Here is a 16,425-nt window from a genome sequence, read left to right as displayed (position 1 = left end):
ATTCCTGCTGTATGCGGGGTTCCTGCAAAGTAGGCAAATAAAGTGCAAAGAGTACCTTCAAAGGGCATCTGTGACAGTACAGAAAAAGTGCCATATACAGTATTTTCAAAACCAAACCATAACAGCGCACAGTAGGTGTCTTCAAGGGCAACCCTTTAGGCCTTTTGTGTAAAACACAAAGACCTCATGCCCTCTCAGGGGTAAAGATTATTCCACCTCTTCCCCTCATCTCTGTAAACTGTGTTCATGAGACTTGAAGAATACATGTATACACAAACACACACACACAACACACACACATACTCACAAGAGTGCACAAAAGACATTGTAGCAAAGTTGAAAGCAGACTTTGGTCATACTTTTGAATACCAGCTCTACTGCCTTCTTGCTGTGTGCCCTTGGGTAAGTTACTTAGCTTTCCTGAGCCTCCATGTCCTCATGTATAATGGTTTGCAAATACTTCATGTGTGGTGTAGTGAAGTTTCAGTAAGCTAACATCCATAAAGTGCCTGATTCAGTATCTGGCCCACAGAAGACACGGGATAAATGACAGGGGGGAGCCTCTTTGCCAGATCTGGCTGTAGGGCCTGAAATTTTAACACACAAAGAGGTACCGAGGTACTATGGGGTAGAAACCCAAATAAATGAGATCCATGGGTAGGTTGATTGGAAAACATAAACTTGTCAGAATAAGGAAGTTCCAGTTATCTGCCAACTCCTTATAGCACACTGGGCCTGGCTGGACTGAGTCCCATGGTAAAAACCACATCCACACCTGCACACACACAGATCCCTGAGCATCTGCTCAGTACCATGAGAACAGTAAAGGTCTCCCCATCGATGATCCTTATTTGGCTCTTTCTCAAAAGCAATGCCAGAACTTTAACTAGAGCCTAAAGGTTTGGGGCTGGGCCAGGGGGACTGTGTGTGCTGCAGGCAGGGAGAGCCGTGCACGTGTGGGAAAGAGGCAGGGATGGATCTTCAGTGGTACCGACAGTCAAGACTGCCCTGGGCATGATTTTCCCCTGAAAGTCGGAAGTGCTAGACGGTTTCTGTACGTCTCCATTTGTGTCGAGTGATCATTTGGAAAGTCCACTTTGTGGAGTAGTTATATAAAATCCCATTAAAAAACCCCCAAGGGTGTCACTGTGCCTGGAAGGCTCACGACCAGCAACTTCCTGAAGTTTTCCAGGCCCACGTGTGGCCCAAACGACTAACTTGAACCAGTAGGACAGCCAGCCAATTACGACACAGACTGAGGCACACGCAGAATAATGACCTCATGTATATTTTTCCCTTTCTGATTAAAAAAAAAAAAAAAAAATCTATTTAAGATCATCCTCTCAAAACCTGTGACTAGCCATTTCTCCACTTTGCTTGGCTGAAAGTTCTAGCCTGGGGAACAATCGTTACTTTTCACACGTTGGTCATAGTTTGCCTTGAAACGATCAGTAGAGCGTTGCCATTTTAGTGAAAAAAACAGACATGAGATAAAGAAACAAGCAAAGAGAAAAGAAGCTAGGCTTCCAGAACAAAGGAACAGCCAAACATAAAAATGAACAAAATACTTTAAATGTTTCCTTTAAGTATTACTTTTTAAATGACATTAATGGCACTTAACTGCAAGCAATTAAAACATTTCAATCTTACTATGCAGGGGGTGGTTGAGGGATCATTTTTCCTTGTGTTTGGAAGTAGCAAGATTGGGTCTCAAGACTATGTCTACCCTAAGACACCCAAAGGGACAAGAAGCCCTGAGATGGAAAGATGCCATGGTCCTCTTCGGTACGTCTCAGAAATGCAGGATGTCTATTTTTATAAAAATTGAGAATCAGCTAGACAGAACAGCAAGCCACTGGCATCATGCAAGGCAATAGTTTTGGTATTTTCCCCCCTCTTATCAAAACGAGTTATCACTGAAGTCCCCATAGAAAAGTGAACGTCGACGTCTCAAATTCAGTTCATTTTCACCATCACACCCACCGAGGAAAGCGCACGATTCGCTGGTAAACCATACAGTGGTTGAGACTGAGTCTCCACCAATGCAGCCAGGTGCACTCGGGCGACCCGCCCCTGTGAGAAGGACACTACTCAGTGGGCTTCTGTCAGCGGATAAGGTGATCTCCACAGTGTGATGGGTTTGTGGGTTTTTTTTTTTTTTTTTTTTTTTTTTGTAATGAGAAAAAGCAATTGCACCTTTTAATACGTGTGCTCTGATCCACTTCCAACAAATTCCAGGTGCTCTCGGGTCCCACGGACATTCATTTGGAGCTCAGAAAGAGTAGGTATTACGCACGGAATGGTTTGTATCAAAATTCAAGCTCAGAGCACATGCCAAAACGTCAACTCTAAACCTAGTTGCAGTTAGTTCCCAGCTCACCAGCGAACAGCGCCCCCCACCACCGTGTGACATATCACGGATGGTAAGTTGAGGAAACCTAAAAGACACAACTGCTCCTGTCGGAGGCTGGCCTAAGGAACAGCTGCCCTTGTCTAGTGTTGTGCCAGGGCAGCGCTGCACGGTGGTACTGCATCCACCTTCCCACCTATGGTGGAACCTGCCACGTGCACCTGCTTGCTGTGTGCAGGAGCGCACGCCCCCGGTGTGTCCTGCGGCTGCTATCTGAAATGAACCTCTTGTTCTTTGACTCATTTTGGCAGAGCAAGCTTTCAGTCGTTTATGGCACAGTGAAATATATTCTTCAATGCTATGTAATTTTGGACTAACAAGAAGTCTGTTTAAGGCACGTGTCTCAGTGTGAATATATATATATATATATATATATATTTAAAAAAAAAGAAAAGACCACACAATGCTTAGTCCAAGTCCAACATCTTTGACGTTTAGTTTCTGTCTTCAAGTAGCGAGTTGTTCTCAAGCTCCCTGTCTTTGGTGTCTGTGGGTACCATTCCGTTCTCCAGCTCAGCCTGAGGCTGGATGCACTCGGTCAGCATGGCTGTGCTGGAGTTGTCTGAGTTACACATCTTTTCTGTCTCCTCCTCCTTCTTCTCTTCATCCAGAGAGTAATTCCGGAAGGTCTTGTAGATTTTCTGAACATCCTCAGGCAAGGTCTTTTTGAGGTCTTTGTTTTTCCTCTTGGTGAGTTTGGACGTGGACCCGAACTTGTTGATGATGTTGTCCTCAGAGGCCCCTTGTCCGTGCTTATTGAGCTGCTCCGACCCCTTAAGGCGCAGGTTGTTGGGCCGGTTGTTGATGCTCTCCTGGGATGAGGCCTTGAAGCGGCCGCTGTCCAGGGCGGCGAAGACGGAGCGTTTTTCTGGAGACAGCATGTCCAGCGAGTGGGCCCGCTGGTCCAGGCCCAGGCGCCGGCGCTCCATGCTGCGGATGGTGGCTGCCCGCTGCAGTTTGTCGTGGATCTCCACGCTGAGGCGCCGCCTGGTCTCCCGGAACTCGGCCGTCACGTTGGCCTTCCACTCGGCTGCGTGGGCCTTGATCTCACCGACCTGGCCAAGAGACGGAAGAGCATCAACACGCTGAGAAATTCCTCTCCTCCGGGGGGGGACCCCCAGCACCCACAGCCCTCGGGTGTCCCCAGGGGGAGGTGGTCTCTGGGGAGCCCAGAAGGGGGTAGAGCATATGCCCAGGGAAAGGGACCAAATGCAACTTCTGCCATAGTCCTTTTTGCCACCCAAATGCCCACCACAAATTGGCTAGAGACTAAAGTGGCTCTAGGAGGCACATGGGGAGAATCCAAAGGACGCCTGAGACTGGGAGATGGTGGCTGAGTAAGAGGTGACAGCATTTTGGAGGAGAGGCTGATATATGGGGGTTCTAGTCATGTCTCCCAACTTTTAAAAAATTATATGGCCTCCTTCCTCGCACATAAGCAAAGGTGATCAAATCTAACTCTCTTTACCCAAAATAAGGAAATGTGCCTAACTCAGTCCTGGACCCAAAAAAAAGGTGCTGAGCAAGACCTTTATCCTTCCCTGTCCTTCCAATATCTATATCTGGGTAAGATGAGAAACTCATCCCAGTTTGCCTGGGAGTGTCCTGGGGAAAATGTGATAGTTGGTTCTGACCCTATATTTGGTCAATGCATAGGCTTCCGGGCTTGCCCTGGCTGAAGAAGACCCTCCTGGGCAAATGGTGACCAAATTTCCCTGTTCAGGGTGCAGGAAAGGGGACCTGTTTTGCCAACGTCCACAGAACCTATATTCTTAGAAAGTGAAGTTTTGCCAGAGGATCAGCACCCAAATTTCTTGGCCTTTCATCAACAGGGCAGATGGTACTTGTCCCATCCTTCCCTATAGAGATAAGTGACTCAAATTTTTGCATTTAGGAAAGTCAATATTTATGTCATTCCCTCCTCTTTGGTTAGCTGATCAGTTAGCCATCTGGGGAATCAGACTGCATTGACAGTGTTTATGCAGCCAGGAAAAGGAACATGTGGGCCCAGGAAGGAGAGGGGAACTTTCTCCTTCAGCAACTTTCTCCTGGGGCCCTTTATGTAGAAGGAGGACAACAGTTCCCCTTAAAGGCACCATCCCTCTCTTGCTCTGTCTTTTCTTCTCTCTCCCTTCTTTCATTTAGCTCTTTCTTTCTCCTCCATTTGTCCTGCTTTCTTATTTCTTTTCCTCTGTTCCTAGAGAACTACATGATTTTTTTTAAAGCCACAAAATTCATCTTTCCTTTTCTCACTTATGTGTGGGTTCTCACATAAATTTACAGGAGTAAAGACTGTGCCAGTGGCCATAGGGATAAATCTGTCTCTGTGGGTCCAACAACTGGGGCAGACACAAAAGACAAATGAAAGGGGACAGCTGGTTCCACTTCCCCATGGCAGGCCACTGTTGGACAACTTTGGTCTCATAGAAAATGGACCCAGAGACACCTGGGCTGCACTCCCACACCGACCTGAGCCCTGAAGGACAGGCCAGCTCTCCTAGGCTCCTTATGAGTCTGATTTGCTGAAAAGGGACAACTGCACATCTCCCTCTGCCTGAGTCTGCTTTAATTTACTTTTTTCCCCCCTTTTCATTTACCTTTTTTTAAAAAATCAGTTGTTGTTTACAAGAATCCCTAGGGTTCATGGACTGGTAAGGAATCACCATATTTTCTCAGTTGCCAAAAGAAGGTTCTCGAAATAATGGCTCTTCTAGTCAATTTGAGGTAAAGATTCAAAACTGGAAAGCCTTATGAGACCTGCCTGGAGCCAAGGACCCTCTAACCCACAGAGAGGAGGCAGTTCCTGATGGCAGCTAATCTGATGTCAGGAATACTTGTAGTTTGGAAAGGGGGGCCTACCTCTTCTTTTGTCTTTTTGGATAGAACCCGCAGCCAGTCTCCGATCATACTGAGGACAGCTGCAAAGTAGGCAAGGCCGACCAGGATCCAAAACCACACTAGGGGCTTATACCACTCCCGGTAATTGATGCCAGCGTTTCCCCCTGAAAACAATCAAGCGTTACTTTAGCCATCATCTAGCATTTGGTCTTTGCAGAACAAACGTATCCAGCCCATGCGGCAGAGATGCTCTGACACCATCATATGACACTCAGCAGTTAAGCTTGCTGTATAACTGAAGGACAGCTGTGGGTCCCTTCCCCAGGACAGCCTGACTTGGGTCTCGACTTTGATTCTTGATCACCAACCTTAATACCTGTAGCAGACAAACGTCAGCGGCCAACTTGACCCTCCTCTTCTCCACCTGAGCATGGAGGATGAATGACTTCAGCCTAAGGCACCTCAGCCCAGACGCAGTTGTCATTCTTTTCTTTTACACTTCTCTAAATTTATTTTAATAAAAATCAAATAATCCTCAAATGATCCCAGGTGGTTTTGAACTCTTAGAACCATTTCTATCTGAAGTGCACATGAATCTACCAAGAGATGGGTGGAATTAGGCACCATGGCCTTGCGGAGGCTTTGATCTTCGAATTAGCGATTTAATGCTAAGAGATGGTGTTTACATGATGCTAATCCAAAGGGTCAATTAGGCTGAGCAATTAGAATCATCATAAACTCAAACTAAAAGGGACCTGTGAGGCCAGCTAGTCCAATCCCTTTATTTTATAAATAAGGATTACAGTTAAAAATCCATCAAACCCAATTGGCCAGTTGCCTGATGGTATTGACTAGCTGTTTCATTGAAAGAACAAGTCATTTATTCCAAATAATTAGCCCATTTATTCCAGCCTTCCTGCAAGCACTGTTGAGGGCAGCTGTGCAAAACAGGCTCCAAGCCCAGCCCACTCTCCTAAGGAAGTGAGGAAGCTCAGTGGAATGACTGACAGCAGCCTGGTTCTCACTCTCGGCAGCACTGCTACCCAGCAAAGCAGGCAGGAGCTGTTTCCAAGGTGACAGGTACTAGCAGTATGTTAGGAATTACAGTATTAGGTGATGAGTGATTGCTAGGCTTTCCAATTGTCTCCTTTGTGACCACATCTATCACCACCTACAGGTGGTCAGACACTAGGCCCTGTGGTTCTTCTAAACCCCCTCAGACCCACACCGCAATGCAGCCAGAAAGGGATTGACAGCTACTGCGGAAGCACATGGCAGAAGGAGGGAAGGAGATGGGAAGCACACCTCCGGAACAGCAAGCTTTCTTTTATTCTGCAGTGAAGTCTACCCATCAGGCACAGGAAGGCTGACTTTCTAAGTGTGGAAATGGCCCCTGGGTTACAGAAGGAGTCTGGGTTTTATAGTTTACAATAAGGTCTTGAATTAATCCTTGGAGATTGCGGATGTGCCGTTTGGACAGTCAGGGACCTAGTTGTTCAGGTTAAAATTTTAACTCAGGAAGGCCGTTGTAAAAAGTTTGAAACTCCTTGTCCCTGGGAAGGACTCACGACTCGGTGTTCACTGTTTATTGTCTTCCTCTGGACCCACTGGTACCTAAAGCTTCACTATTTGCTTTTCTCCTTCCAGGACTCATCTGCAATGGGAGAGGGCGAAAGTCCAGGGCCCAGTGTTTCAGTATTCACCCACTCCCTTTAGGACCCATTGTGGTTGGGAAGGGGTGAATGTTTGCTTTTGGTGGAGGTGCTGGGGCTGAACCCAGGAAGGGGTGAAAGTTGGCTTTCTCCCTCAGACCCATTGTTACTGGGAAAGGATGTACTGGGAGAGGTTTAACTAATTTCCTCTCCCTCCTGCCAAGCCACACTGTCCCTCCATTTTCCCCAGGGGGTGGGGGCTGTCTTGTAGGAATATTATTTTCCATAACCCTTTAACTACCACCTCCTAAGGTGAGAAATTCACTGCCTCAGGGCTGTGTGTCCAGTCCCCGGTCAGCAGCTCTCCTCGCAGCTTTCTTTAGGATACAATCTGAGTTTCTATAACATTGAGTGATTTTTGAGGTTTCTTTTGTTTCTGTGCTAAAAAGCTATAGCTTTCTCCTTTGGGCTGAGAGTAAATATCTACCTTTCCGAGTCACTATTGCCCAACCCAGGGTGTCCCCAGAACAATGCAGGAACCACCCTTCCCAGATCCTTTCATCAGCTCAGTGGGAACTTGAAGTTTGGCGTGTGCTCCCAGTATGTCCCTGGGCTGTCCCAGAGTGGGTCAGCTACAAAATAAACCAGCTCATTCCTGGGTGGTGGAGGTTCTGATTACATGTGACCATGTCAGATCACTGCAACTCTCAACGATCAGTCATGAATATTGTTTTCATGATTGAGCCGGCTTCCCTGTCACTCTCAGAGTTACAGCTGGCCCTCCGAATCTACACATTATGTATCCATGGGTTCTACCAAAAGTGGATCAAAAATATTTGGGGGAAAAAATTTGCATCTGACCTAAATACGTAGACCTTTTTCCTTTCATTATTCCCTAAACAATAGAGTATAACAATCATTACATGGCTTTTACCTTGTATTATGTATGGCAAGTCATTTAGAGATGTTTTACATGGCTTTTACATTGTATTATGTATGCCAAGTCATTTAGAGATGATTTAAAGCCTATGGAAAGGTGTGCATAGATGGAATGCAAATGCTATGCTGTTTTTATGAAAGGGACTGAAGCATCTGCAGAGTTAGCAACTGCAGGGGTCCTGGAGCCAATTCCTGTGGATGCAGAGATGACTGTATTCATGAAAGGATAGTGAGATGTGTGTTCTCCATATTGGTCTATGTAAGCCCTGGAAACTGGAACTTAGAAAGACCTGATTTAATGACATTCAACACTGTGAATAATTAAGCACCTGTTCTGCAGAAACAAAGGAAATATGGCTCTGTAGTCACTGATAAGCAAGGACATTAAAACCGTGTGGATGCCCAGGACTGTGTAGGATACACACATTGCTCAGTCCAAGTGGCTAGTAATTCATATCTGAAGAGCATCTGTATCAAAATCTCAACCCTCCTCAGGATCTGCTATTTGTGCCCTCAGGTTAACAGACTGAATTGAGCTAACTGCCTAGAGAGAAAGGTTCATCACAAATATTTGATAATACATAGTCCTCGGGACAGCCCAGTGGTATCTGAAGCACAACCCATTGGAAATTATGCTTGGGGATACTTAAAATACTTTTGAAATACTTCTAAATTCCATCTGTCCTTACACAAATGTACTTTAGATTGGAACCTCAGATGAATTTTCCCATGTTCCAGCTATGGATGATGCTAAGAAATTATACTTAATACACCTACAATTGTTCCTGTTACTTTTCTCAGTTTCTCTGTGTAGTTTCTCTCCAAAGCTTAGGGCCTCTAGTCAGCAGTGCTTGAGCATTATGCACAAGGAAAGATTGCCAGGCTCCAGGCATTCTGTAATTTTTTTTTTTTTTTTTTGTACTGAGGATTGAACCTAGGGATGCTTAACCAGTGAGCCACATCCCCATTACACCAGTTTTGACCACTGAGCCATATCCTCAGCCCTGTTTAGTATTTTATTTAGAGATAGGGTCTTGTTGAGTTGTTTATCACCTTGCTAAATTGCTGAGGCTGGTTTTGAACTCAAGATCCTCCTGTCTCAGCCTCCCGAGCTGCTGGGATTACAAGTGTGTGCAACCACGCCCAGCCCCCAGACCCTTTTTATTTTGAGACAAGGTCTTGCTAAATCGCTAATTGAAGCTGTTCTCAAACTTGCAACCCTCCTGCCTCAGCTTCCAGAGTCACTGGGATTACAGACATGCACCACTGCCCCCAGCTCTGTAAATAACTTTTAATCGCTTTGACTTTGCTAATTCCTCACCTATAGCCCATAAAAAGGAAAGAGAGGAAAACACTACCATTTCTACAAAGTGGGCCTCAGTCTTCATCTGCACAGTTGGAGCTGTCAGTTATCTATGTTGTAAAATTAACATGGAGGCACCCATACTCCTGTTGACCAGCCTCCAACATTTCTTACCAGATTCCCAAAGACTAGTTACCCATCCTCCTTACATTCACTACACCACATGGAGAATTCAAGGCACTGATGGGAACACACACCAGACAAAGTACAGCCTGCCTGGGAGCTCAGCCTCCAAAATGTGAAGGCTGCTGCTGACCAGGAACTGATCAAAGAAACATGCACGCACGCGTGCGCACACACACACACACACTCTGCCCAACCATTTCGAACTTATGATGGCACTGTTTGATCAAAGCATTCAATTCTTGAAGTAGAAAATGATCAATTGTTGGGCTGGGGTTGGGGCTCAGTGGTAGAGTGCTTGCCTAGCATGTGTGAGGCACTGGGTTCAATTCCCAGCGCCACATATAAATAAATGAATGAAATAAAGAGGTCCATCAACAAATAAAAAAAATTTTTTTAAAGAAAAGAAAATGATCAATTGTCTAAACATCTAGAACCATACCTACAAGGAAGAAGGAGGAGGTGGAATAGAAGCCTCCTGGTATTCCTGCCTTCCTACCACACCTTGGGAAAGCACTACGAAGCCAAGTCTTGATTCATTTTTAAACTCCCCATCCCTGGGTGAAATTGATGGTGGTTTTCTTTCACTCCCTCAAATGTAGTTCATTGACTTCTATTTTTACAATGAAGATTAAGGAATAAATTATGCTGCCTCTAGACAGTGCTCATCTCCCAGCCCTAAATCTTGCACATGAGCATACCCAGAACGACTTCTCCAGAGGCAGCGGATCTCATGTCAGTATCAGGAAGCTCAGCCTGCAGGTCACTCCATGCTAACTTCTCTCAAGTTTCATATTTGCCTTGTGAAAATACAGCCTTCATGAGTTGATTCAAGCTCCCTTAACAACACTGATAGGACCTAGATTCCTGAGAAATTCATTCTGCTCTTGCATAATTCATATATGGGCACTAAGCATCCCAAGTAGAAGGAGGCTGACTTTCTTTTCTTCTGCCGCCAAGTGTGGTGGTGCTCGCCTATAATCCCAGTGGCTCGGGAGGCTGAAGCAGGAGGATCATGAGTTCAAAGCCAGCCTCAGCAAAAGCGAGGTGCTAAGCAACTCAGTGAGACCCTGTCTCTTAATAAAATACAAAAAAAGGGCTGGGGATGTGACTCAGTGATTAAGAGCCCCTGATTTCAATCCCTGGTACCCACCTCCCACCACCCCCCCACCAAAAAAAAAACCCTCTGTTCTTTACATCACATAGGACAAAGGGGTTTGAAAAGAACCTGTGCCCAGCAGTGGTGACATGGAATCATTTTCATTGGCTTCTCCGCAAATATCCGCTATTGTGATTTTAAAAAACACAGATGATTTTTTCCCACCAGGACCCCAGTGACTGGGATGCCCAGGGTGCTTACCTGCCACAAAATCACCAAATCCCACCGTGGTCAGAGTGACCACCACAAAATAAATGGATTCCAAGGCCGTCCATCCCTCGATATATTTAAAAATGACAGCAGGGATCGTCACAAACACAACACAGCCAGCCAAGATGAACAGGATGGTTGAGATGACCCGGATCTTGGTCTGACTCACTTGCTTTTTCTAGGAAGAGCAAAGGAGAAATACCGATAGGCAAGTCAGTGGCTTCACCCTAGATTCAGAAGACAGATGCACAGGTCAGTGGCTTTTAAGCTTTCTTCAATCATAGGCTGCTCTGAGGGAAGCTGGTGAAAGCTGCGGTCTCTCTCCTAGAAAAACACACAAGTTTTCAGGTGATCCAGCAGGATCTGAGGCTCCTCAAAATTGACGCCTTTTTTGCACACCAGGTCACGCTTAGTTCACACTTTGAATTCTCCTTTCATGATCCTACAGTTGCAGCCCAGATACTGATTCTCTCTTCCTCACTAGTGCAAACACAGTTCTTTCTCGAGAAAGCCTTGCTGCCATGCCTCATGGGGCATCACTGACCCCTCCCTCAGGGAGAAAGGGGGAGGGGGATGGAGCTCTTTCCACACTGGCAGTGATGGATTACGTCTAGTTTTCCTGACTAGTTTTTCAAAGAATATGCTGGGGGAAAGAAAGACCTGATTGGCTTATGAGAGGTAATGGGACGGTCGCCAACATTCTTCACCAAAAAAAAAAAAAAAATGGAATCAGGCCCACTAAGTGTTTGAATGAAAGGGAAAACATAGCCACATCCATCCTCATTTGTGACAACTCAGGCCAAGCACTGGTGTTTTGCAACCTCTTTCCCCACACGGAGGCTGTACACTTATCACACACTTTTGTTTTAAAAATAATTGTTTGAGCTGGTGCTGCGTCCTTCGTGTATGTTGGCCCAGAAGAAACAGGACGGGGCTCAGAATGACAGGGTCACTGTCTAAAGGGGCAGAAGGAGCTTCAGTTCATGGCACCTTTTGAAAGAGTCAGCAGTTTGGTGGCAAACATACTTTTAAGAATGGGAATTAGACTGACATGGGGGGCAAAGGACTCATGCCAGGGGTTGAGAGGTAGACAGACAGACAGCATCACTGGGAAGCACCTCCATGCGCCCAGAACACGGTGCGGCGTTTTGGTGGAATGACCCTCCGGGTCTTTTCCAGACTCTCAGAATTGGTGCTGAAGATTGTCATCAGGGGTCCTTGGAACCACACGCTGTCATAAATAAATGAAATATATGTTTAACGGGTGCATAAAGAAAATGTGATGTATATATACACAATGGAGCTTTATTCAGTCATAAAAAGGAGTGAAATTATGTCATCTGCTGGAAAATGGATGGAACTTGAGAGCATCACGTTCAGCAAAACGAGCCAGACTCAGAGAGGACTGTGTGTCTGCTCTCACAGGTGACGCTAGAGAGAGAGAAAAAAAAAAAGATGAAGGGGGATCTCATGAAATTAGAAGGAGACCAGAAGAGGAGAGGAAGAGGGAGGGGGAGGGAAAGGGAAGACACTGGGGAATGGAATTGACCAAGTTCATGTTACATGCGTATCTGAATATATCACAATGAATCCCACCATTACGTACAATTATAATGTACCAAGAAGAAATTAATTTTAAAAAGAAATGTATGTTCAATACCAGAGTGCATGGTCTGTCTATATTGCCTAAATTGATTTTAGGAAAAGCAACTGCACTTGGAGCTATCGACACAGGAAATCTTTATCAAACCGTCTGCCTCCTATTCATGGCCTTCTGGTGAGTCAGAAGGCCAAGAACCACATAGCAGAAAAGCTTGCACATTCAGGTACTTCACTTTACTGATGCAGAATGAGTGCCCACAGGGGTTAGGGGACTTGCATGAATATGCTGCTGCTACAGAGAGACAGAGCTAAGATTAGAATTCTGGTGGAGCTAACCCTCAGTCTGGTGCACAAAGATGGAAACAGTTTTCCAAGTTATTCAGCAACTCGGCAAACCAAGCCAAGCTGGGCTCCCTCGCACGGGACACCAGACTCACTCACACTGAAGAGCAGGCCACCCCGAGCCCCTTCTGGGAAGGAAGACTGAGAGTAAGAACTAGCCACTGGGTGATCCGTCCAGGAAAGTCAAAGAAGTATACAAAGGAGTCATGCGCTTGGACTCCTGGCAGGGTGCTCAGTCTATCAAATGGGATCTGTACTCTTCCACTGCCCCCTCCTCATCTCCTCAAAAAAGCCACACTAGAAAAAAAAAATCACAATCTGTTGATGTTGTTGGAACTGCATATGAAAATATCAATTTTTTTCCACACATGAAAGAATCGTGACAAGATGAATTACCTGAGCACCATATGGAATGTTCTGCCCTCTCATGAATTTCCATATCAGATACTAAGGCAGGGCTTTGTGAGGGCAGCTGAGCCCCTCTGGGGACCCAGGAACTTATTAGGCTAGTTTTGTTTGTAAACATGCAGGCAAAGTTCAAAGCCCAAAAGGAGGCTGCACCGTAGATCATTAAGCTCATCTAATTGCTGGCAACGGGAACATCAACGTCTCCCCTTCTATAAATCGCCCTCCTCAAACGCATAATGAAATTAAAGTGAATTAAATGTTTGTGAGACGCTTGTTAAGTCATCAATTAGGATGTGAGTGCAATTGCAAGCTAAATGAGGTTGAGATTGGCAAAGAAGGGCTTGAAGCGCACAGGAAGCTGACGATCTGCCCGGGCTTCCTCAGATAGGCCAGGGAACGACAGTGACTGGCCGGAGTGGGTTTGATTGGAGGAAGAGAAAGTGTCACCAAGGCTAGATAGATGCTGGTGTCTTGATTGCAGTGTCTACTGGAGAATTGATCAGCAAGGTGAACACTTCTCTGCTCACCACCCGAGCCAACCAGTGTGTCCCTGGGCTGCTTCTCCCAGGTACCCAAGGGCGATGCTCAGAAAATGCTTGGAGCATTTTAATTATCTGGGGTATTTTAAATGTCTTCATGTTTGAGTCCGCTTTTTCACTGCTGGGACCCAAAGACCCAACAAGAACAACTTAGAAGAGGAAAAGTTTATTTTGGCTCACAGTTCCAGAGGGTCAGTCCGTGGTCTCCTGACCCTTGCTCTGGGCCAGAGCAAGGTGAGGCAGAGCAGAACATCATGGCAGAAGGGAGTGGCAGAGGAAAACAGCTCAGAACATGACAAGACAGGAAGCAGAGAGCTCACACCAGGGACAAAATGTAAACCCCAAAGGCACATCCCCAGTGACCTGCTTCCTCCAGTCACACCTACCTGCCTACAGCTACCACCATAGAGTAAATCCATACCAGTGGATTAATCCGCCGATTTGGTGACAGCTCTCATAACGTGATCATTTCACCCCTGGACATTCTTGCATGGTCTCACACGTGGGCTTTTGGGGAGCACCTCATATCTAAACCATAACAAGAAATAAATATCTCACACCTGTGTAGATGCATGAAAATATGTGTTTCCCCGTACTTCAATATAAAAAGATAATGTGTGGGCATAGGCTTTATCTGTTATTCTGGACACTCTTGCTTTTTCCTGCCCCCCTAGACATTAACAACAACAAAACTGTGGCCTTCATCAAACGTTTTAAAGTGTAGCTTTCACCACAGAACCACAAACCATCTCACGTGTCGTGTTCAGGCCACTGATTCCCATTAGCTCCTACTGTGGAATGGTGTTTGAGAACATGGAGTTGAGGAGCAGACTGCCTGAGACAGTCCTGTCCCTGCTGCTAGAGAGCTGGGTGACTTCAAGCAAGGTGCTCAGCCTCTCTGTGCATTAGTTTCTTCCCCAATAAAATGGAGATAAAAGAACCCAATCTATTCGGGAAGTTTGGAAGATTAAATATGTGTTAAAAAAAATATGTGTAAAAAAGCTTAGCACTGGGTCTGGTAAGTGGTTGTAACAGGCATTTTTATTGTAAAAGCTGGACTCTTGGCCTTAGATGTCGGCAGTTCCAGATTAAGTGTTTCTCTTTGCTGCTAAGGAATGTTCCCTCATATCTGACTGAAGAGAATCTCTGTGGAGCTTCAGGAGGTCCATGTTGGTTGTGCCTTCCTGGATCATTATCTTCTATAAGTACCTCCTTTTGGGAAGTCCTCATTCTCCCCTGGTCTGTCAGTGCCAACTCCACATTCGGCTCTCGGACACTCTCAGCTCACCATTCTGGAAGCTTTTGTATTTGTCTTTCAATTTATTTCCCCCTCACTTTTTAGCATCCTTCTAAAACTGCTCAGAATTGAAGTCAATGCCTGGGACATCAGGAACCAGCTGCAGAGGACCCCCTGAGAGACACGGTCGTGCGTGTCCTCTCTGCCTCCCCAAGCCACTTACTAACAGAGCAGGGCTCCCCCCGCACAGTTGCTAAGCAAAACCATGCTGCTCGTTTAACCGTAAGCAGAGCATCCCACAGAACTCTCAGGAGCCCAGATCTAAGAGAGCCAAGGTGTCCTCGGGCGACCATCTTTGTTGTCTGGGTTTGGTATGATATTCAGGCAGATGCGACAGGCTCCTTGTCTCCTGCTGCCCCAATCTTGTCCTCACACACTTTGTTGATTTGGTTAGAGCAGATGATGGGTTCTTTCCTGCTCCCTGCACAAATAATACAGAGCAAAACCACCTCCCATGCCTGACCTACGCTGGCTGTAGGCATTTTGAAGAACTCAAAATCCATCTCCGGGAGAGTTTATTTAGTTGGCAAAAAAATATATATGTAATTATCCCAAGGAGCAAATGACCAGCACTCAGAGGTCCCCTTGGAGAGAGGGATGTAAACATGGACAACTCAAGCTGTGTTTACTCGTTCAGACCTCAGAGGGCTGAGCCACACGGCCAATTATCACCGAGCACAATTCCCTGCCTGTTTGTGTTGACTTAGCCGTTTTATTTTAAAGAGCACAAATATATCTGTTCCTTTGTGGGCTCTTTTTTTTTTTTTCCATTTGATTTGTACTCTTCTCTAGTACTCTCCCCTCTTCGCATCTTTGTGGGATTTCTTAGAATTCTAACATTAACGCTCCAGATGGTTTTGTCTGGTTGAACACTTTGGGGGTGGTGGCTGGGGGAGGGTGTGATTTTCAGTCAGGACACTGGAGAGTTCATATTCAAAGACACAGCAATAAAAATCCTAGGACAGGAGCTAGAGAGGCAGAGCCCTAGTTTATAGTTTGGTCTGGTCGAAATGCAAACTTGTCACCATGGTAATACAACTGAACCAAGGATAACTTCTCAAAATGGAAAGATAATAGGGACAGGGACTGTCTCACAAAAGAATTGAGTTTGTTTTCTTACATTATTATGGTTTTTTTTTCTAAAAGGTCCCTTTACAGCTAATAGTTTCAGCATCACAACCAGCAATTCTATAAACTTGAAGAGAGCTTTTAAATGTCTGCTATTCATCTCTGTGGTGGATAAACACACATCAGTGAGAACAGTGTAGTAAAATCTCCATGGAGACTGCTGGATATGTCCTACTCCAAAGCTGAGTACACAAATGCATAATATCTACATTTTTTTTTTAAAAAAAAAAAGAAGTTATATCCAGCCTCTGAGTCACGCTGCAACATGTAGCAGATTGGCCAATTCATCACTGGTCTGACAATGTAGGTGCATCTGGGATGAAGAAAAAGTTAAGTTCACAGAAATTAAAAACTCTTGAGCTATTCCACTCTGGGAAGACTTTAATGAAAATCTTTGAAAGTTGGTGACTGTTAA

The 16,425-nt window shown here is 45.5% G+C and overlaps 1 protein-coding gene across 1 annotated transcript in view; it reads right to left on the bottom strand.

Moving 5' to 3' along the window:
* Nucleotides 1–2,844: 2,844 nt before the first annotated feature.
* The window catches only part of Kcnk10 (potassium two pore domain channel subfamily K member 10), a 79,183-nt gene continuing 65,602 nt past the window's right edge, over nt 2,845–16,425 (bottom strand). Inside the window, exons 6-8 of the mRNA XM_071607393.1 lie at nt 10,686–10,872; nt 5,270–5,412; nt 2,845–3,465 (exon numbers count right to left, since the gene is read on the bottom strand). Of these exons, the coding sequence (XP_071463494.1) occupies nt 2,845–3,465; nt 5,270–5,412; nt 10,686–10,872 (951 nt within the window). The remainder of the gene's footprint in view (nt 3,466–5,269; nt 5,413–10,685; nt 10,873–16,425) is intronic.

The sequence above is a fragment of the Marmota flaviventris genome, chromosome 2 (genome assembly GCF_047511675.1).
Source record: "Marmota flaviventris isolate mMarFla1 chromosome 2, mMarFla1.hap1, whole genome shotgun sequence".
In the NCBI taxonomy this organism is placed as follows: domain Eukaryota; kingdom Metazoa; phylum Chordata; class Mammalia; order Rodentia; family Sciuridae; genus Marmota; species Marmota flaviventris.
The sequence above is the reverse complement of the archived record's forward strand: the minus strand, read 5'-3'. Positions and strand labels throughout refer to the sequence as shown.